The sequence below is a fragment of the Coccinella septempunctata genome, chromosome 5 (assembly GCF_907165205.1).
Source record: "Coccinella septempunctata chromosome 5, icCocSept1.1, whole genome shotgun sequence".
NCBI lineage: Eukaryota > Metazoa > Arthropoda > Insecta > Coleoptera > Coccinellidae > Coccinella > Coccinella septempunctata.
Window position 1 is genome coordinate 37,403,876 of NC_058193.1, and position 20,209 is coordinate 37,424,084.

Sequence of the window (20,209 nt, forward strand, 5' to 3'; positions counted from 1 at the left end):
TTAGTTTGCATTTTCATTCGACCACTCTGTGAGTGGATTTGTAGGAAACGTTGAATAAAGGCCGGCTTTATCTAATTCTGAAATATTTTGTACCTGTTTGAAAGGAACGAATAGGGAGAGATAGAAATATTTATTGGCTTCTTTCATGTCCAAACACGTTTTTGTTGACAAGGGTTTGATTCACTTTCTTTCGTGGGGTAGCAGGTAAATTCAGCGGTTTTCAAAAACACAATGAAGTAAATTTTTTTCTACATTGTAAAGGTACAAACATATGATCAGAATAGGAAATGGAAGTGCAATTGATCGTAATTTACCTACATGTTTTTTTCTTCAACTCAATGAGACCTGAATGGACTCAATCATATGACGTAATAGCATTCAATTAGAGTCAAGATTTGTTTTCGGAATCATCACTTTATCTTAATTGCTCTTAGAGACAATTGACAACTACACTACAAAGACCGTTTAGAAGTAAAAGGAAAAGTGGAAAAAACAAATATTCGATTTTCTCGTAAACAGTGTTAGATACAGATTTTCAAACACGCTCAATCTATTGCGAGCAATTCCAAAAGCCTATCTCCCTTCGTTCTGATTTTCATCGTGGAAATGGCATTTTTAAGAATTGCAATTCGATTTCGAAAATCTCGATTTTCTTGGGCCAAAAATGAGCAAGGGGTTAGACACCCTAAAATGGCCTATTTGCTATTTGCTCATCTTCCTGATAACCACTATTACTATCCTAGGATATGGAGTGCATAAGAGTTGTTTTATAGATTCATAAAAACCAGATTGTTGAATGTTCAATAGAGAATTGCACTCCAGAGAGCCCTTCAAAGTGAACTTGAAAATGAAAAATGGATAAACGAAAAAATTTATTTTCTTCAGTAGTTTGTCTATGAAGCAAGCGATGTCGAAAGCCTATCTTCTCTTCGTTTAGATTTGCGCCACCTGTCGAATTAAGTGGAAACATAACGTCACTATACTGCAGGTTCCTGAAAAATTTCATGCCTTTCGTTTACAGATACCTGCAACTAGTCTCGAACATTGTTAATAGGTGGACCATATCTATTTCCTATGTCAAACTTACTATGGACAGAAACTCTGCTATGGACGTAGATAGGATCTCTCTACCAGTTTAGTCTACCCAAAGATTATAGATAATTTAATCTTTGAGTCTACCCTCCTACTTCTTACTGGTATATACATTGAAGTCAATAAATAAACGAAATATAAATAATATTGAGTTCAATGAATATATTCTGTAATATGCACATATACGTGTAAATACTTGAACAATAGGTACATACCTACTATGATAGGTATGTAGGAACAACAAATCTATAAGATTATTGCATCCTGCTGTTATATACTTTCAGCCTTAATATTGTTCAGCAAGTGGGTTCTAGGGTGATAATTTTTTTATTTGGAAGGAAGATTAAAATAATTCAATCGAATGAAATATCTTGTATTTGTAACAATCATACAAAAATATTTACATATAAAATAGCTCTTTTTTTCATCACCATATATTATACACGCTTTTGTGTTCAAAAGGCACTTAAACATTGGTTTTCACAAATATTCTGTAAGATATTGCAGATGAGAACTATTAATTCATTAGGTATTTGTTTCTACAAAACTGTGGTAGGCACCTTCAGAGGATGTATTGTATACTGAAGATGTCTGCTGTTTGTTTTGTGGAAACTTTACTGTAACAAACATTGCGACTGCTGGATATGCTCAGATTCGCTTAAAATAAGAAATATAAGTCTTGAAAAAATCAGTGTTCACAATATTTCCATTTTTTTTTCAATTCTAGGTGTAAAATACTGAGAACAAAATATGGAAGGTACATCTGATTCCACAATAACACTGATTTATAGATAATTATATAATCATTTTGTTGAAGGACATATATACATATCAATACAAATATGGAAAATATATAAAATCACAATAAGGACATCAAAAATAGTTAAAATCATCATTTCTTACACAGACTGAAGATATATTCTTAATAGACTTTGTATTACAATATACATTTATTTTTTCCGTAGATTATTTACACGTTGAACACTTTTATAACTTCATAAATATTGTTTTACCACTAGGACTCAAACTTCCCTACTTATGCAATGTGTTTTATGTTGAATCAAATGTTAGTCTGTTAACTAATAATTCCTTTGGTTTTCTGCTTTTCCATGGATAATTTAGGTCATAATCGAAAAATTAAACCGATTTACATTATTCATACAATTTATTCAGACGATTCAATTTTCCAACACATCGAAGATGATTAATTGTAGTAATTGTTAACCCAATAAATGCAATAAATATTATTATAGCACCAGTTCGGCAGTATATTACAATTAAATATGAGCTTTTTGGTACTTCTCAGTTCTATTGTACATATCCATAAAGAGACATTTATGAATTTTGGGAATAAAATGTTTGTTGACAGAATAAAATCCTTGAATGAAGACTACAATCGAATTAATATCACAAAAATTTCAAATTTCTAAAAATGCTGCCTTCAAATAATAAAATGTTCATCCAGGCCAAATTCCATGCTACCCAAGGAGGAATATTCGAAAAATATTTCAATAAAAAATTCTGAAAGAACAATAAAAAATTCGTTAATTCCTCATTGGAAGAAGAGGCCACATTATCTTTTCCCAATTTTTTTTCATATCACGTACACTCAGGGATCAAACCTGAATCTAGATTGACACGTTAACTTTGTCAGTCTTGTTCAAAAAACATGAAAATTAATTTAATGTTCACACAGCCATGTCATTTTCCGCCACAATCTGTTATCACCTCTCACTCCAACATCAATATGTTGAGGTTTCGATGAAGTATCGTATCCTTAACAGAGTTGAATACAACTTTAATATTTTCAGTATCTACAGCCGTTGTGAAGTGGTGATAGAGCGCCTTCTTAGGATCTCTCTTCACTCCTGTGAACATCGTCAGGATGAAACTCTGCACGTCTTGTAAGGAATGGGAGTTTCCTTTAAATTGGGGAAAATACCAGCGAATATCTGTTTCAGGGTTAGAGACCTTCTTCGCTAACAGGTCGTACTTGTTCAAGAACAAAATGATGGACACACTGGCGAATATCCTGTTGTTGATGATGGTGTCGAAGATATCTCTGGATTCCTCGAGTCTGTTCGTCTTGCGGTCCTCCAACAGGACCTGGTCGAATTCGGAAGAGGACACCAGGAACAATATCGAAGTTACGGAATCAAAGCAGGGAAACCATTTCCTCCGCTGGCTTCTCTGACCACCGACGTCGACGAAAAGAAAGGGGATGTTATTGATTGGAATCACGAATTCTGTGATCCCTTTCGTTGCCTTCCTGCTGAATAGAATGTCGGAATGAGTTGGAATGTAGTCTGGTTTCGCCAGACGTTCTAGGTGGTTCAGAAAATATTCCACTGAATCGCTCTGAAAAAAAAAAGATAGAATTACTTTTACACGAATTCGAGCAGAAGAACTTAAGACAGATTAGACGATTTTCACAAAAATGAGTTTTGAAATCACGACGTTTCGTTATCACGATAGCGTCTTCAGGTGGGTGGAGGTAAACTTCAGTACACGTGATAGCGAAACACGTGTCGTGGTTCAAGAACCCATTTTGGTGAAAATCTTCGAATCTATTTCGAGTTAAATTATGGATTTTCATCAAGTATCGGCTACTTCAATCAAATATTTTAACAGAAGGTTAAAGAAGAATCTCAGACATTCATGTGTCAGGTTTAATCTATACTCTACATCTACAGGCTGCTTGTTTGATTGAAGCATGCCAATTAGCAATCATATTAGGAGTCCCATACTCTAACCCCATAAGTTTTTTCGGTTTCATCTCCGGTATACTCTATAGGTACTAATAAATAAAATTGGATTCTACTTTTTTTGTTATTGCTTTCACTTGGCATTAAGTTTCGTTCAATGAGGTAGAAATAGTTTGTAATCCCAAAGGTGGGGTTTATAGATATACCCATTAATATTTATCACTGTCGGCTGCCTTTGCAGACCTCTGCAAAACCGAAAATAATTCCACCCAAAAGCAAGTCCTTTTTACCTGAGCTCGGTTTTCGGAATTGCTGCAAATTTCTATTTGAATATTTTCGACGAAATCTGCAAACAATCCCGACGGTGCTAAATTCTAATGGTTCGTTTATAATCCCAGTAAACCGAGATAACGTGCTGTAAAAACCAATGGGTTTTTGGGTGTTAGGTACCCGTATAATAAAACGATAAAATTTTGCTGAAAATATCTTATCCATAAACCCAACGAGTGGAGATAACGAACAAAACGTTGCCGTTCATTGACAGAAAGGATTTTCTGTATTTCCAAGAAGGTTCCGCACCATCTGTTCAAAATGGACAATGGTTCAATAGAACTGTTGGGAGTACGAGCGAATTCTGAAATTTCTGTTTGAAATTGTTCATCGATTCCAAAGATTATTGAGCGTAATAAACCAGTACTGAGTGGAATGTTCGTTGACTGGTAGGTTTGAAGAGATCGTTATCTAAAATAATAAATTCGTCATTCGTCCATAATATTCAATTTCTGAATTCGTCCCAGAATCTTGTTTACATTTAATTATTGTACGATATTAGTTTTGTTGAATCGATTGTCTAAATGTGTGCGTTTAGACAGATAAACTTATCTCACGTTCATGGCGCTGAACCTAGGGTTAACATTTTTTTCGTGAACTGCTTCTTCTCCAAGACTGAGAGAATACTTGCCGAAAGATACCTCCCCAGTTATTTATCGCACAAAACCTAAAGAAGCTACGTAATTCACCTCATCAAATGTGTATTTTTTGTAGTGTATTCTACAAATGTTGTATCAAAATTTGTTCAGTATACTGTTTTCTTCTTAAATTTTCAGTTGCGTTTCAAGGAGAATAAAATTAAACTTCAAGCCTTCGTTTCGAATATGGCCTGATAGGAGTCCTACTTTTTTAAGGGGGTAGTCCGGAAGTAATATTCCTAGATCGGCTATTTCAAAAGGTGATGCAATTTGACGTTCGTTCCGTAAAGAAGATTAAGGAAACAAGTTTATATATCAAAATACTCATCGCCATTTAGAACAATAAAAATTTGTACACGTGTCCAGACTCACAGGCAGACAGACCGACAAGAATATATATTTGAATGATAATAGACACAATGAACCCAATTACCTGAGCTCAATACTCGCACATTGGGCGTCAGATAAGAGGGAAGAGGAATCACCCCTTAAATTTTTTCGAAACTATTCATTTACACCCTGTATATCAGACATAACAAATTATTTTTTATTCTTCATTTATGGCGGTATGGAGGAAGTAGTTAGTTAACTGTTAGATGAAAATATGTACCACTTTTTCAATTTCATACCCGAAGTGATCAAAGATATCCTCTCAAGTTATTGAATGGACAATGTAGGTCGAAAAACACATCATTTTAAAGCGAGTATTTTTAGATTTCGATTCAATTATAATTGCCGAATTAGTGAGCATAAAAATGCAACGTTTTCATTACATTTTTATATTTTTCACCGATGTATTCGTGAATGGTAGCAGCAATCCCACTTACGCGTTTATCCCGTGTTGAAACCAGAACAATCGAATAAATATTTATTGAGATAGGAATGAAAGACAGATAAAACAAAGTTATCTAGGAAAACATTTATTGTTCCTATGATTAAGTAGGGCTCAGTAAAAAATGGTCTGAATTCGACTAGAAGAGCGAAAAATTAGAGAAGATGTAATATCCAATAAAGTAGAAGGTTGTGTAAAGCAAAAACGCATAACGAAACCGAAATAGAAATTTAAAAGCGTGTTTACAGTTTTTTATTTCCGGTCATAAACCGGCTTCCAAATATTAGCACCTCATCAAAGAAATTTTTATCCGAAAAACTTGCAGATCGATCGTGGAGACCTCAAATTCCCAGTGCACCCTAATTTTTCTTGTACATGGAAAACGGATGAAAATACTGGCTGAAAACTAAAAGTAATGAACCGAAACATGAGAAAAGGATAACTCTGTTTGGAACGGGAAGTTCTTCAAACGTTATATGAAAATAGACACATTACTGACGCGACGCCTTATTCATTTCTTGTATGATTTCAATGGATTTGCAATTAGCATTCAATTACCCTCCATCACACCTACATAAATAGGCAGAGCTTGAACTGTCATAGAGGATTCGATTGGTATCTTGATGCAAGAAATTTTCATCACATTATAGATGTTCTTTTATTTACTGTGATTCATTTCAACTTCTCAGTAAAATACAGGGTGTTGTATTCAAAAAAAGGAACTTCTCCGAGTGTCAACTCTGTTAGCATCAATTTCACGCTATTATTTTCAAGTTAAACAACCTTTTCATCTTTATGCATTCCTCCAAACGAAATATGTATCGACATTCTTACGTGAGAAACAAAACAATAGATCGACCTTGACCTAAGCGGACAACGATTTTTGCTGGTTTTGAATGACACACTTATTTCTGAACTACTTCAAGATAATGGATAATTCGTGTCAATATTATCCAATGGTCAATTATAATCACTTTGACGACATCCTACCGTTTATGAAACTCGATGAAAATCAGACATTGGGTTGAACAAAAGAGAGGAAAAAATGATTGGTTCAATCTTATCGGCCAATTATTTGGTTGAAATTCCCGCATTCTACATAATAATTGCTGTTGTTTTTGGTATTATCAATAATGACGGATTCGTATTGTATAACATCACAATATAACAGGATTCGGACGGTACAAAGCACAAATAAATTTGCGACGTAATTAATTATTCTTATCTCTATCAGTTCTTTCGAATGTGATCTTGTTTCGTTGGAACAAAAATCACGAGATACCTATTCATTCTAGAACAAGAAGGACCAACTTTATGGAAAAGGAAAAAATCTATAATCATGAACAAAGTGACAAAATATAGAAATCTAGATGGCAAATAATTTGGAATAACCCTTAGAATTACCACCTTCGTATGTCTACAAATCATACTGACAAATGCATAAAATATATGAATAATTATATTAAAATCAAAACATTAAATGCCAATTGCTGATTCGGTTCTTCAAGTTCCCAATTTGAGAAAGATATTGTGCAATTTTGGAGTCTCTAACTCATATCGAAATTAAAATTTGTTTTGGCCAAATTTGTGATATCTGCTTGGTATTGAGCTTCAAAAACTAAAGAACATTTTTGATAGATTTAGCGCAATATGGGTTATAAAACATAAGTAGGATGTAACTCATACTGGAAGCTTCTATTCATAAATATCCAGAATATCTTGGAAACTTATAATAATAAATTATGCTTCATGTAGTGAGCACAGGATATTTGTAGATGCATACAATCTAAAAAACTCCCCAAGCTCTGAAAGGATATTATATTATACTTCAAATATTTAAGTAGATCATATGACTTAACAGTTTTACACAGATAGTATATTGTCACATCCTTTGCAGATTAAATAATTGATGATCTCAAGTTATAATGATTCACCGAGATGAATGACACTTATCAATATAACCTATAAAAATTGGCAGGTACTCACCATTTGAAACTCTCTTCTTCTATCAAATGCTCTTCGAATACCACTGTCAGTCCACAATTTTGAAAGAAGAGGTGTGTAATTTAGGAATAATTTAGAATCTAAATGCATCACATTGTTGAAAAGGAGTAATTCCTTCCCAGCACTTGCGTTCGCAGGATCACCCCAAGGAATATCCAATTTGGCCCTGGCGTCTACTAAAACTTGCATCCCCCTTACGACATTTTGGTATATCACTTGTTGATATTCTTTGAGATAATCACTGTCGAATTTCACACCATGAATTATCCTCATTTGTTTCAAAAATGTGGATTTTCCACTCTCACCAGCACCCAGCAAAAGGAGCTTCACCTGTCTCTTTAGTGTTTGTTTATCTTTTTCAAGCATTTTGTCGATTTCTTGACTTTTATGCCGCTGCTCAATTTCCTCTGGGCTGAATTTGAAGCGTAAACAGCACGAACACATTGAAGTGGACATCGTCGAAAAAGGCACTAAGGGCTGATGATCAACATCACTAGTCACTACATACTTCGGATTTTCAGAGGAAAATAAGCTCTGATTGACCGATTCCGACATTTAGTAGAGGTGGTAAAATAAGTTATCTTTTAACACTGTTGCCAAGTTTCATTGTACCGTGGTACCCAAATTTGTTGAGAGTGGTGTTATTTCCAAATTTCAAATCGGAACAGGCGCAAACTCTACCTCCATCAGTGATAGAAGTTTGTCTTTGCCGCCATTAAAACGCATTTTTTTTAGCTCTGATTTTATCTCAGTCAATAACATTTTGCCTACTTATATTCCTAAGAATATTCGGATATTCCGATCTTTGAAAGTGACATTTATCGGAATTGAAATCATTTCACGAAACACTTTTGATATTCCTCATGGCAATTGCTCAAAAATTAGTACCTATTTACCTATTATATACATATTGGCATCTGAAATTACACATAAAGAGTTTTGATGTATGATTAACTTAACAAAATTTGTCTTATACATTTTAACTGTATTTCCCAATTTAGAAATTCTACAACTTTATTTTTACGTCATCGCCATTTTGGTTGAAATGAAGTGTCAAAAGTGTACAGAAAATTTTCAAATTTTACCTCCGTCAGTGACAGTAGTTTGTCTTTGCCGCCATTAAAATGCATTTTATGAAAATTAGCTTCGATTTTATCTCGGTAATCACGTTTTGTTTACTTATATTCGTAAGGGCCGTTTCAACCGTTTCAGTATATTTTTTGCTATAAGCATGGTTCAATTCAATAAATTGTTTAGGGCAACGACAGCCAACGACTATTATCTTTGATAGAGTGATTCGGAACAAACGAAATCATTTTCAAATGACTTTTGATATTCTTCATCGCCATTGCTCAAAAATTAGTACAAAATGGCCACTGGAATTATTCATATATTGTTGTGATGAGTAATAAACTTCTACAAACTACAAAATTTTTCTTATTTTCTTATATCTTTTAACTGCATTTCTCAATTAAGAAATTTCACATCTTTATTTCTAAATTTTATTGCCATTTTAAATTGAAATATTCTGGTAAATTAAGTATTATTATTAAAGAAACAACAAGATATTTACGGTTGTATTTTTTACATGAAAGCGTTCTCTAAATCTAGATATCGAGTAATCAAAAACATGTTTGTTGGATCCATATTATCGTTTTTTTTTATTCTTGATCATTTTCTAAAAGCTAATAGAGTTTGTTCTTGCCACAAACTATGATTTGGAATTCGAAATGTTTAGTAGCTTTTTTTGTGAGATTCAGTAAGACTTTCAGTTTTTGAACTGGGCAGACGGAAAGAGGTTTACCTTTGGAAGGATTATTCAGGGGATACTCTCCGTTTTGATATTTGGTATGAAGGTAGACAAAAATTATCGTTTGGATAAAAGTTGAAAATTTAAAATTTTACCTAGCTGTATCTGATTTCAACTTTTCCTCTTCTATCTTTCTAGATTCCCAGTTTGGCAAACCTGCAAATTCTGTTCTGTCCATTAGGCGCATGCTCAATCGGGGACGTTAACTACCCATTTGATTTTCTATGGTTTAAGGAATATCGGAAATTCAGAAAAGTATTGTTGTATTTTAAAGTTTTATCGAGAATGCTGAAAGTTTAGCTGCATTATAGTGCCTTCTATGTAATAACGAGGTATGTTTTTGTTCATGAAATATAATCAGAATTTATTAAAGTATGTGGTTCAAGTGTTATTTCGTTTTCTAAATGTCCTATATTGAAAACTATGAGGCTACTGTAGATTTTACATTTTTAACGATTTCGCTCGAAATTTCTGATAAGTAGTGTGAGTAATCTTTTGAATGTGAATAATCTTGTGAGACTTTCAGTATATTTGATATTCACGCTCTAAATTCACATTGAGTTTGCATGCTTTTACTCCAATATATTTTTTGCACATCTAACTTCTTACTCAACGACGATTTCAGATGATTTCGTCTCCAACCGCATCAAGTTCAAGTGACAGAAATAGCGATTTGGAATCATCAAACAATGTTCCATCCAATTTTAGAATCCAGAATAAAGTTTCCAGAATAGATTCAACTTTGGATATGAGTACTTCAAGGTTTCAAACTCAAATACCCACGGCGACCCCTTTTGTTTATGTCCATCATCCTACAAGTTCCCTCTATGTTACCCCCAATTCTCCAAATGCATTTGTCAAAACATCTCCATCTGTTCCTATTGCAAAACCTAGCCCTTCATCTCATAAACCCATTTCGGGTCTGCCTGTTCCTTCTAATCAAAGTGTATTGTTACCCAATAAAAACAATACAATAAAACCCCAAATTCTAATACAGAAAGGAGGAACCTTTGTTATCAAACCAGTTGTCAACCTTGGAAGTTACAGTGAAAATGTACATCATGGAAACAAGATACACATAACGGCAACAACTACTTCATATCTTCAAAAACCTGTTGCCCCTAAGTTTGTTTTAGCGTCTCTTCCTAAAGCTACCAGTTTGACCGTTGCCAATCCAGTTCAGTCGAATTTGACAATATTGCCATTGACTGTACCATCTAATACTACTGAAAACTCAACAAATACTTTCAAAATCATGAACCCTTCAATGTTGAGTTTCCAAATAGCGGACAGAAAATTAAGGCCTTCCAGTTCTCCAATAAATGTGTTGTGCGATTCCAACAGTAGCAGCTCTGAGAATAATGAAAATAAATTGATTTGCTCAGAAATTATTGATTTAGATAGTCCAGTTAAGGAAGAGCAATCTCCGAGTAGTGATATCATGATCAACAGTTTGCCAGATGTGTTGGAGAAACCTGTTAAGAAACCGAAAGAATTGAAATTTTCTCAACATGGTGTTTCTATTTTGAAGAAAAGTATAGCATTCACCAGGGATAATTTCAACTATGCTCCCAAGCAATTGATGATTTCTGATTCAGTTTCAGCTTTGCCAATTAGTAAAGATGTAGATGTATCTACATCGAATTCAGAAGTAGAAGAAAGGGTCTCTGTTTCATCAGAGCCTAAAGTGACGCCTGTAGTTACCCAAAAATCAGGAAGGAGGAAATCGAGCTTCTGTTTCCGTAAGGATTTCGATGATTCCATTCAGTTCTTAGATGACGCGGTGGACTTGCAGAAATCTCTACAGGATAATGGCATATCTTTGACTAGAGCTGAAACTAATGAAGTAGTTTCTTATGAAAGGAATGAGGAAGATGATGTGGAAATAAATTTAATCGAATCTGTAAAGAGAGAATCAAGTCCAAAAATCAGTACAGATTTCGACAAAATGATCATATGGGAAAATGGAGTAGGAAAACTTCCTGGTACTGATTTGAAATTCATTTTGAATGAATTTGAGATGGTGGAGTTTATCACCAACTCTGATTATGAAGAAATGGTGGTATCCAAAACTGCCAAACCAAAGGACAAAATAAAGGAAGAAGATATAAGATGCATTCAGTGTGGGTGTTATGGTTTGCTGTCCGATTTTATCAGTCCAAAGTATTGCAGTTTTTCTTGCAAGGAAAAGCGGAAAGAGATAATCAAAGAGAAAGAAATGAAGCATAAAAAGAAAAAGAAGATAAAGAAGCGTGAAATAGAAGAGAATAAAAATGATGAAGAGTCAGAATCTTCTGTAGAGAATTCGTACAATTCTAGAATTCCATACTTCTGGAAATGTAAAAATAAGGAATTTTCATGGGCAAAATACTTGGAATTCACCAAGTCCCAATCTGCTCCTGTCAAACTTTTTGCTGATCCCTTTCCCTATTCTCGAAATAAATTCAAACCCGGGATGAAATTAGAAGGAATTGACCCTCACCATCCTTCCCATTTCTGTATCCTAACAGTAGTAGAGGTCCAAGGATATAGGATGCGGCTTCACTTTGACGGATATTCTAAGGATTACGATTTCTGGGTGAATGCCGACAGCAACGATATTTTCCCTTTGGGTTGGTGTGAGAAAAACGGAAGGTATCTCAATCCACCACCCGAATATGCCGACAAGGATTTCAACTGGGTACAGTATGTGAAAGAAACCAGATCACTGGCAGCCCCAAAAAGTGCTTTTCCAGACCGAAGCCGTAATGTAAGTAACACCCATATACACACAAAATATTATCTAGAGAAATATTTGGATTAACTCAGACAACAAGTAGAATCTGGAGAGTGTTTTTTGTATCTCCTTGGTTTTTGGGTATGTGGAGTTCAAAGAAACCATAGTCGAAAGTTTGTAGAGAATCCAGAAATGTGAAAAAATATAGAGTGTCCTATTTGAAGCAGCAATGTTTGGCTTGTGATCCACAAATTTTCAGAATAAAATTCAATTCCTCTAGATACTTGTTGTACTTTGAACAGTGAGGAAGTCTTTCATTACTGATTTTGTATATTTTATTTGTAGGGCATCTGTCCAATAGGATTCAGAATAGGCATGAAGTTAGAAGCTGTGGACATGAAGAACAATACTTCGATGGTTTGCGTTGCCACAGTAAGAGATATTCTGGAAAATAGGATTTTGGTTCATTTTGACAGTTGGGATGACATATATGACTATTGGGCAGATCCTTCATCTCCATACATTCATCCCATTGGTTGGTGTGATAAATTTGGCCACTCCTTAACGCCGCCTAATGGTGAGTTAGAATTTTACCTTTCGATTACCTTCAAATGTTACAGATCAGCATTTTAAATCCTTGTTTTCCTCAGATTATCCAAACCCAGAGGACTTCAGTTGGGATGTGTATCTTAAGGAAACCAACTCTTTGCCAGCTCCGGTGAGAGCGTTCAAACAGAAAGCCGCTTCCGGCTTCAAGAAAGGGATGAAGCTAGAATGTGTGGATAGAAGGATACCTCAACTGATCAGAGTTGCCACCGTTGTAGATGTCAAGGGTCATCAGATCCGAATACAGTTTGATGGTTGGCAAGACAAGTACAGTTACTGGATCGAAGATGACTCTCCAGATATTCACCCAGCTTCTTGGTGTCAAAAAACCAACCATCCCTTAGAACCGCCCCTGAGTAAGTACTACCAAGATATGCTTATATTATTTCATCTGATCATGTGGTCTAACAATTCAAATTTATTGCAGCTCCTGACGATTTTTACGAATTTCTTGATTGTCCGACGATTGGCTGCAAAGGGATTGGAAACGCTTTAGGACCGAAATACTCCACCCATTCGTCGGTGGAACATTGCCCACTGTCTGATCAAAATTTGTTGTCTGAAAAAAAATTACCAGATAGATTGTTGAGTCCAGGAAGGTCTGTTGAGTCTGTCGTACCAGTTTCGAGGGAGCCTAAGGAGAAAGCGTAAGTGTTTAACCCAAAAAAATATCATCTATTTCTCAATGTCAAAAAACAGCCAACCCAAGTCACAAAATTTGACAAGTGGCGAGCAAAAAATCACAAATAGGAACCTGAAACCTGAATTAATAGGCTTTGTCACACTTCATATGTGCAGAGATTCATCGAAGCCTTCACAATGAAGCTTTACACACAAAATCATATTTTCGGGCAGATTCTGAATCTACCTCATCTGGAACTGATTTTGGGACTATTTTTTTCCCAAATTTGAAACTATCTTAATTTCTTGACCACCCAGTATGCACTATTTCATCCAACTATCTGATTTTCAGGAAAGCCAGGCTTGGAAGACCTAGAAAACGGTCATATACAGAAATGAAACAGGAACAAAAAGATGATTATGAAGAAATGGATCATAAAAAGATTCGTAGATTGAATGATGTAGATCAATCCATGGAGGATAGAATAATGAACTACATTCAGGATACAGCCGTTATCAAAGCAGAAAAAGATTCGCTGGCTTTACATTCCAAGTTTCTTTTGTCGTATACAAACATAGAAACTGATCCAAACTCTTGGACGATAACAGAGGTAACTAGAGATGTCTTACCCTCTTTATTACATAATGTCTGAATTCATTTTTATTTTAGGTGGCAAATTTTATACAGTCCTTACCTACAGGAAGTGATTATTCTGAAGTATTCAGGAAGCACATGATTGATGGAGAAGCTCTGTTATTGATTACCCAAAATGATATTGTCGATGTTCTGAAGATTAAACTTGGGCCTGCTATTAAACTATATAATAGTATAGTGTTGTTGAGGAAAAAAACCTACGATGTTTTTAAGGAAGAATAACGAAATTGAATTATACATGTGATCATAAATCTTGTGTATATAGTTGTATAAATTATCGGGATCGATATTTATTATATTTTACTTTTAGTTTGTTTTCGAAATAAATTTTTTATTGTTTCCAATCGTTTGTTTGATTTTCCTTCTTGAATTAATCAAACCAAATCTTATCCTATATTTCCATCAAATGGAAACTTAATATGAAAAAAAAACTATCTTTAAACAAAAACATAACACCTTGATACAGTTCAGTCTTTATTTACAAGTCATTCCAAGATAAAAAAAATATATACAAAAAAATTCTCTTTACAAATTTTTCAAATCTAAATGCCTCAATTTCTTCTTCTCCGAACTCTCGATATTCTCCAGGAATTAGGTTCTTCATACTTGTTGTACAAAGGTTCCAAACGTTGATTTTTCTTGAATTTACTGAGTTTAGTGGGATCAGAAAATTTGAAGAAAGCCGGTGCAAATTCAACCAGCCATTTTGGATCGATGGTGGTTACCTCCCTCATGTATTCCTTTGTTGTTTGGACCAGTTCATGATATATTACCCTGGAAAATGTCGAACAAATTAGTATTTCTGTGTCAGATAGAAAAAAATGTTTGATATTTTGAAGACCTCAAAAACTTACCATTCGGGTTGGCGATTGAATAAAGCACTAGAAGGATGTATGTAGACAACCTGGCTATCCACAAGAGTTCTGTATCCTTCTTGGGGATCTTTTTTAGCTGCGTTTCTGAAGAAACCTGAACAAACAGCTTTTTGCACCCTCACCGTATTTTTCTCTGCTGATACCACATCTAACCTATGCCTGGGAAACAAAATTATATTCATAAAAAGAGGTTATAACATGGATGGAGTGACAGCTGTCAGAAAAAATTTGACAGATGACTGATGACATATCTATGGTTTCTCCAACTCATGGTATTTTCAGATCAAATCTACCCTTACCTGTCCATAATTCCCAATAATTGTTTTCTGACGTCCTGAGCCCTCTTCAATGTCCTAATTTGAACGAAATTATCGTAACACCACGTGTTGGAAAATTTGTTATTTTTCCAGCTGTTGTAAACGGCCAATAACGTCAAGTGATCTCCCTCGGGCTGATTGAATTTAGCTTTCTTCTGATCCGCTAGAGCTTGTTTGTCTTTCGGACGATAAAATACATTCTGTACAGAGAGCATGCTCACGATGGTTAAAATTTCGTCCGAACATTGGAGCGCTACCGACATTATGAGCATCTTTGAAAGATTCGGCTCCAAGGGGAACTCGGCCATCTGGAAAAAACTCCATTTAATCACAATAATTGATGGTTACTTTGAAGGTTAGGTTCTTGAAGTACGATCCTAACCTAACCTAAATTCCATTATCTGTCATCGAATTGACGAATTTTCTGTAGTTTGTTAAATTTTTATATCAGATTAAATTTTTTTTCTTCGTCAATAACATGACGATGAAACAAATCGAAATAATACTCACTCTTCTTCCGAGCCTTGTCAACAAGCCCTCATCGTCCAATGCTGACAAAGAATGTAACTGTTCCAAGGCCATGATTAGAGATTCCACAGGCGGCGCATCCATGAAATCAAAATGCAGAAGATCATTGATGCCCATAGTCTTCAACTGTAAAACGGTTGTAGCCAGGTTGGTTCTTTGTATCTCTGGTACCGGCGTTGGCAACATTTCATCACGATAAGCCCTCTCTGTATATAATCGGTAACATTTCCCGGGTCCGGTTCTTCCTGCTCTTCCGGCCCTCTGTTTAGCTTGAGCCTGAAAAAAATATCAATCAGTAAAAGGAAGGAATGGCACAATTTCAAAAAAAAAAGAAACTAAAATTATACCTGTGAAATAGGTGTCACTACTAGAGAATCCATGCCGGTCTTGGAATTGTAAACTTTTTGCTTAACGAATCCAGGGTCGACAACATAAAATATACCATCAATGGTCAACGATGTTTCTGCTATATTGGTGGCAATGACAACTTTCCTGCTACCTGGAGGGGCCGGTTCAAATATTCTTGTCTGCATTTCAGAGGGTAAAGCAGAATATACCGGTAGAATTATGAGCTCCGGCACATCAGGTCCTGAAATTTAATCCATATAAATCCTTATATCGAATACTTTTCAAGATCAATATACCTAAAGATTTCATCCTCTCATAGAGAATTTCACAAGCCGTGTCGATTTCTTCTTGACCAGTCAAAAAAAGTAAAATATCACCAGGAGGTTCCCGCAAATGAATTTGCATAACGGTGATCAAACTGGCATCCAAATAATCTGTTTCTGGTTCCTTCGTATACAATACTTCTACTGGGAATGTCCTTCCGGGTATTGTGAAGATGGGGGCTTCAAAGAAATATTGGGAAAATTTAACGGCATCTAACGTTGCAGAAGTGACGATGAGTTTTAACTCGGGTCTTTTGGTTACCGCCTGTTTGAGCAAACCAAAAAGGACGTCCGTGTGAATTGTCCTTTCGTGAGCCTCGTCCAACATGATGACGGAATAACTCTTCAAATCTAAATCCATCAAACACTCCCTCAGCAACATACCGTCCGTCATGTACCTGAAAGAGACATTATTTCATGAGAAACCCGAGCCTGTGAAATGGAAAAACTTCATCGGTTTATTTCAACTTACTTTATGAGAGTTTCGGGACTTGTGCAGTCTTCGAAACGAATTGTGTATCCAACTTCTTGTCCCAGTCTACATCCGAACTCTTCTGATACTCTTTTGGCCACGGACATGGCCGCCACTCGACGAGGTTGGGTACAACCAATCTTACCTCTTGCTGTCAAACCTGCCTCTGCTAAATATTGAGTTATTTGTGTTGTTTTTCCAGAGCCTGTTTCTCCAATAACGATTAGTATTTGATTATCATTCACTGCCTGAAACATGATAATAAATTGAATTATTACAGCTAATGATAGAATATTTTCGAGCCTTACTGAAATAAGCACTTAATACATACCTTACGAAGTTCATCCTTCAACTTATAAATTGGCAATGATTCCCTCTGCTGGATGATACTCAGATTTGTTTTCTTCCCAAAGGATGACTTTTTTCCACCAATAACATGTTTCTTCCATTCAGGCAGATCTTGGGATTGCAATCCAATACCTCTTATTACCTGAGATTCAGGTTCATCTGCAAGCAGTAAAATATGAATTTTTTTTCTAATCTCTAGCATTAAAAACATCTCATACCTGAAGGCAAAGGATCAATCCAATTTTTGCCCTTAACAGATGATTGCGAGTCAGTTTCCTGCTCCCTTTGCAACATTTTCTGCTCCCTCCTTTCTTTCGCTAAGGCTGATTGCATCATAGCTGCCTGTGCAAGGGAACCATCAGGATTTTTCACAATTCTGAAATTATATTAAAGTTTCAATATTTGTGTGAAGTTTAAAATGTCTTTCAACATTACTTCACTGGGCTTAAATCATGTAAAGCTCGGCCGTGGCCTTGTAAAAATGGCGCCTCATCTTCAACCAATTCAATTTCAATATCAGCCTCCCCATCTTCCTCTTCCCTGGGTAACAATCCAGTTTCTTCGTCAAATTCGGGAAGTTCACTTTTGTCTATGCACCCAGAAGATATCATCTGAAACATCATGAATACAGAATCGAAAAAAATTCTTGACCTGCTGCAAGTTTGAGATTGGCCATTTGTTTTGAATTACCTGCTTAATTTCCCAACGTTCAGGACTAGAGATTCTCGTCACTCGTTTTCTAGAGTCCTCTTCCCCTTCATCAATTCCTACAGGAAGTCTTAATACAGACGTACTGTTATTTAAAGGTCGATCAGGATTTCTATCCCTGTCCACTCTTTCTACTTGTTTGTGTGAAGTTGGATTCAAATCTTCACCGGTAGTTTGATCCACTTCCTTCATAGATAAAGATACTTTTTGGCCATTCAATGATAGCACTTTGACCTATCAATGATGAGGAAATATTAGTTCTAAATAGTTGGCCATCCACCATATCAGAAGATATTTTTTCATGAGGAAAACACATAAATTTGGTTCAGCCAATTTAAAAAATTACAAAAATCCCCTTTAATGTATACCATCTAAGATCATCATACAATCCCTATTTCGTTTCCTCCAAAAAAAGTGATAAAATCCATTAGAATCAGAATCAAACCTTGAAAGATGCAAAAATGACAGTACATCGGAGATTTTCAATCGTGAAAGTCCAGTAGAATGTAACACTCATTTCTGTGCCATTCTTGAGCTATCTTCACATTATTACAAAAGCATAATCGGTTATTATGGACTTTATTGTATAACATGAAATAAGACGAACACCATAATTTCTTCTGATAATGAAATTTTGTATATTGCATACTTTTGTGAATATTTTGAAATTAATTAACAAGTATTTCTTTTTGGGGTTTTTGTTAATCTTCTCACCTTTATTTTCATCCCTCGTGAAACAACCTCAGAAACTTCACTAACTCTACCTTGTGCTCTAAGTTGGGAAATATGTACTAAACCTTCCCATCTTTTTCTCAAGCCTTCTAATTGTACAAAGCAACCAAAATTAACGATATTAGCCACTTTTCCATTATAAATCTGAAATATTCATTAAATGATTTATTTTGAAGAAAATTGGGATTGATAAAAACCTACTTTACCAGGAACTGGATCATCATCTAAATCAGCAGTATCCCTATTCCTTTTGGAATCATCTATATCTCTTTTATATTTTTTATCTCTAGAATTACTTCTATATCTCTCTTTCTGTCTTCTTCCTCTTGATCTACTTCTAGAATCTCTATTTTTATTTCTGATCTTGTCTTTTCCTTGAGACCTGAAAGTTTAAAATAAATCTTTCTACTTTCCAAGCAAAAGTATAGTAGAAATAACAACCTTGATCTCCTTCCTCTAGACCTTGATCTCCTTCCTCTAGACCTTGATCTTCTTCCTCTAGATCTAGATCTCCTCCCCCTTGATCTTGATCGCTTATCTCTAGACCTAGACCTCCTCTTCTTTTCTTTTGATCTGGACCTCCTATTTCTAGACCTTGATCTTTTTCTTTTTGAATCTCTAAGTTTTGAATGAGACTTACTCTCCATTTTATCTGTGCTAGCCTTGGTATCTCCATTTTCATCCATTTTATTAGAAGGAGCATCTGCCTCGAAGAAAGCCATCAAATCAGCAACAACATTTTCATCTTCTTTATTGGGGGGATCAGCTTTAGGTTCATTTTCTCCCACCTCCAGTATATCCGCTCCAATAGGATCACTGTTGGGCAAAGCTAAACCTGGAAATTTCTCTGCTAATTCCTCCTTTTCTAGGGAATTAGAAGGCCCTAATGAAGATTTCTTTTTTTTCGGTCTCATGTGTTGAATTATTCGGAGGAGGTTCTTTATTAAGGAGTCTGAGAATTCTGCCTCAATTTCCGTGAGGGCCTTCTTGAAAGCAGGAAATGTTTCATGCTCTTCAGATAGATGTATGATGAATTCAGCTGAAATGAATGCATTGAATCCACTTATTTATCAAAAGCTTTGATGAATTTAACTCACCAACATCTTTGTCGTTCAAACCCAAATGATTTTCTAGCTCTGTGCAGACTTTGGAAACCAATGAAAGATATTCTAGTTTTTCTAATTCATCCATTTTCTCCTGCTTATTCATAGTATTTCATTGATAATAAATAAATTTTTTGTCAAAATTTACGTTTTTGAGGTTAGTTAAATGTTTGGCCTCAGCCTAGTTGACCAGGGTTGCCATGTTGGGGTATTTTCCCCCAAATTTGGGGGATTTTAGAACACTGGGAAAATTTGGAGGACAACATTTGTTGGGAGTTTAAATTTTTCACTGGGGTTTTTTGGAGTAAAAATATTTATATTCAATATTGTATTTGTATGTATCCACCCTAAGGCAGCTCACATTATTTAATATTGTATTTATTTCCTTTAAGGCAGCTCACTAGTGCTGCCATCTGTTGATTGTTAAGAAGCTTATATAATAGATA

The 20,209-nt window shown here is 35.2% G+C and overlaps 3 protein-coding genes across 4 annotated transcripts; 1 reads left to right on the forward strand and 2 right to left on the reverse strand.

Moving 5' to 3' along the window:
• Nucleotides 1-1,449: 1,449 nt before the first annotated feature.
• Nucleotides 1,450-8,171, reverse strand: LOC123313468 (guanine nucleotide-binding protein subunit alpha homolog). The gene is made up of 2 exons (XM_044898364.1): nucleotides 7,584-8,171; nucleotides 1,450-3,450 (listed from the first exon to the last, which is right to left on the reverse strand). Exons 1-2 carry the CDS (start codon nucleotides 8,154-8,156, stop codon nucleotides 2,824-2,826), a joined length of 1,200 nt encoding a protein of 399 aa, XP_044754299.1. The 5' UTR covers nucleotides 8,157-8,171; the 3' UTR covers nucleotides 1,450-2,823.
• A 1,433-nt stretch (nucleotides 8,172-9,604) lies between these two features.
• On the forward strand, nucleotides 9,605-14,353 carry LOC123313711 (lethal(3)malignant brain tumor-like protein 4). Its single transcript, XM_044898694.1, has 7 exons — nucleotides 9,605-9,743; nucleotides 10,037-12,160; nucleotides 12,473-12,704; nucleotides 12,778-13,089; nucleotides 13,161-13,380; nucleotides 13,707-13,965; nucleotides 14,025-14,353. The coding sequence occupies exons 2-7, from the start codon at nucleotides 10,037-10,039 to the stop codon at nucleotides 14,229-14,231; spliced, it is 3,354 nt and encodes a 1,117-aa protein (XP_044754629.1). The 5' UTR covers nucleotides 9,605-9,743; the 3' UTR covers nucleotides 14,232-14,353.
• A 117-nt stretch (nucleotides 14,354-14,470) lies between these two features.
• LOC123313671 (ATP-dependent RNA helicase DHX8) lies at nucleotides 14,471-19,934 on the reverse strand. 2 transcript variants are annotated; one of them, XM_044898643.1, is made up of 15 exons: nucleotides 19,758-19,934; nucleotides 19,123-19,699; nucleotides 18,862-19,042; nucleotides 18,643-18,804; nucleotides 17,911-18,162; nucleotides 17,656-17,831; nucleotides 17,439-17,596; nucleotides 17,204-17,379; nucleotides 16,873-17,120; nucleotides 16,374-16,798; nucleotides 16,077-16,318; nucleotides 15,712-16,005; nucleotides 15,184-15,509; nucleotides 14,864-15,043; nucleotides 14,471-14,783 (listed from the first exon to the last, which is right to left on the reverse strand). In XM_044898643.1, exons 1-15 carry the CDS (start codon nucleotides 19,867-19,869, stop codon nucleotides 14,561-14,563), a joined length of 3,732 nt encoding a protein of 1,243 aa, XP_044754578.1. In that variant the 5' UTR covers nucleotides 19,870-19,934; the 3' UTR covers nucleotides 14,471-14,560. The 2 variants fall into 2 exon arrangements, with proteins under 2 accessions (XP_044754578.1, XP_044754576.1); XM_044898641.1 differs by having other exon boundaries at nucleotides 19,102-19,699; nucleotides 19,758-19,933.
• Between the last annotated feature and the right edge of the window lie 275 nt (nucleotides 19,935-20,209).

Bases quoted from the DNA above. Each gene is read 5' to 3' on its own strand.
- LOC123313468 (XM_044898364.1), bottom strand. From the start codon at position 8,156: ATGTCGGAATCGGTCAATCAGAGCTTATTTTCCTCTGAAAATCCGAAG. The intron at 3,451-7,583 runs GTGAGTACCTGC...TTTTTTTTTCAG, and splicing joins GAAGAAGAGAGTTTCAAATG to AGCGATTCAGTGGAATATTT.
- LOC123313711 (XM_044898694.1), top strand. From the start codon at position 10,037: ATGATTTCGTCTCCAACCGCATCAAGTTCAAGTGACAGAAATAGCGAT. The intron at 13,381-13,706 runs GTAAGTGTTTAA...TCTGATTTTCAG, and splicing joins AGGGAGCCTAAGGAGAAAGC to GAAAGCCAGGCTTGGAAGAC. The intron at 13,966-14,024 runs GTAACTAGAGAT...TTTTTATTTTAG, and splicing joins ACTCTTGGACGATAACAGAG to GTGGCAAATTTTATACAGTC.
- LOC123313671 (XM_044898641.1), bottom strand. From the start codon at position 19,869: ATGAATAAGCAGGAGAAAATGGATGAATTAGAAAAACTAGAATATCTT. The intron at 19,043-19,101 runs GTTGTTATTTCT...TTAAACTTTCAG, and splicing joins TCTAGAGGAAGGAGATCAAG to GTCTCAAGGAAAAGACAAGA. The intron at 15,044-15,183 runs GTAAGGGTAGAT...TTTGTTTCCCAG, and splicing joins TTATTGGGAATTATGGACAG to GCATAGGTTAGATGTGGTAT.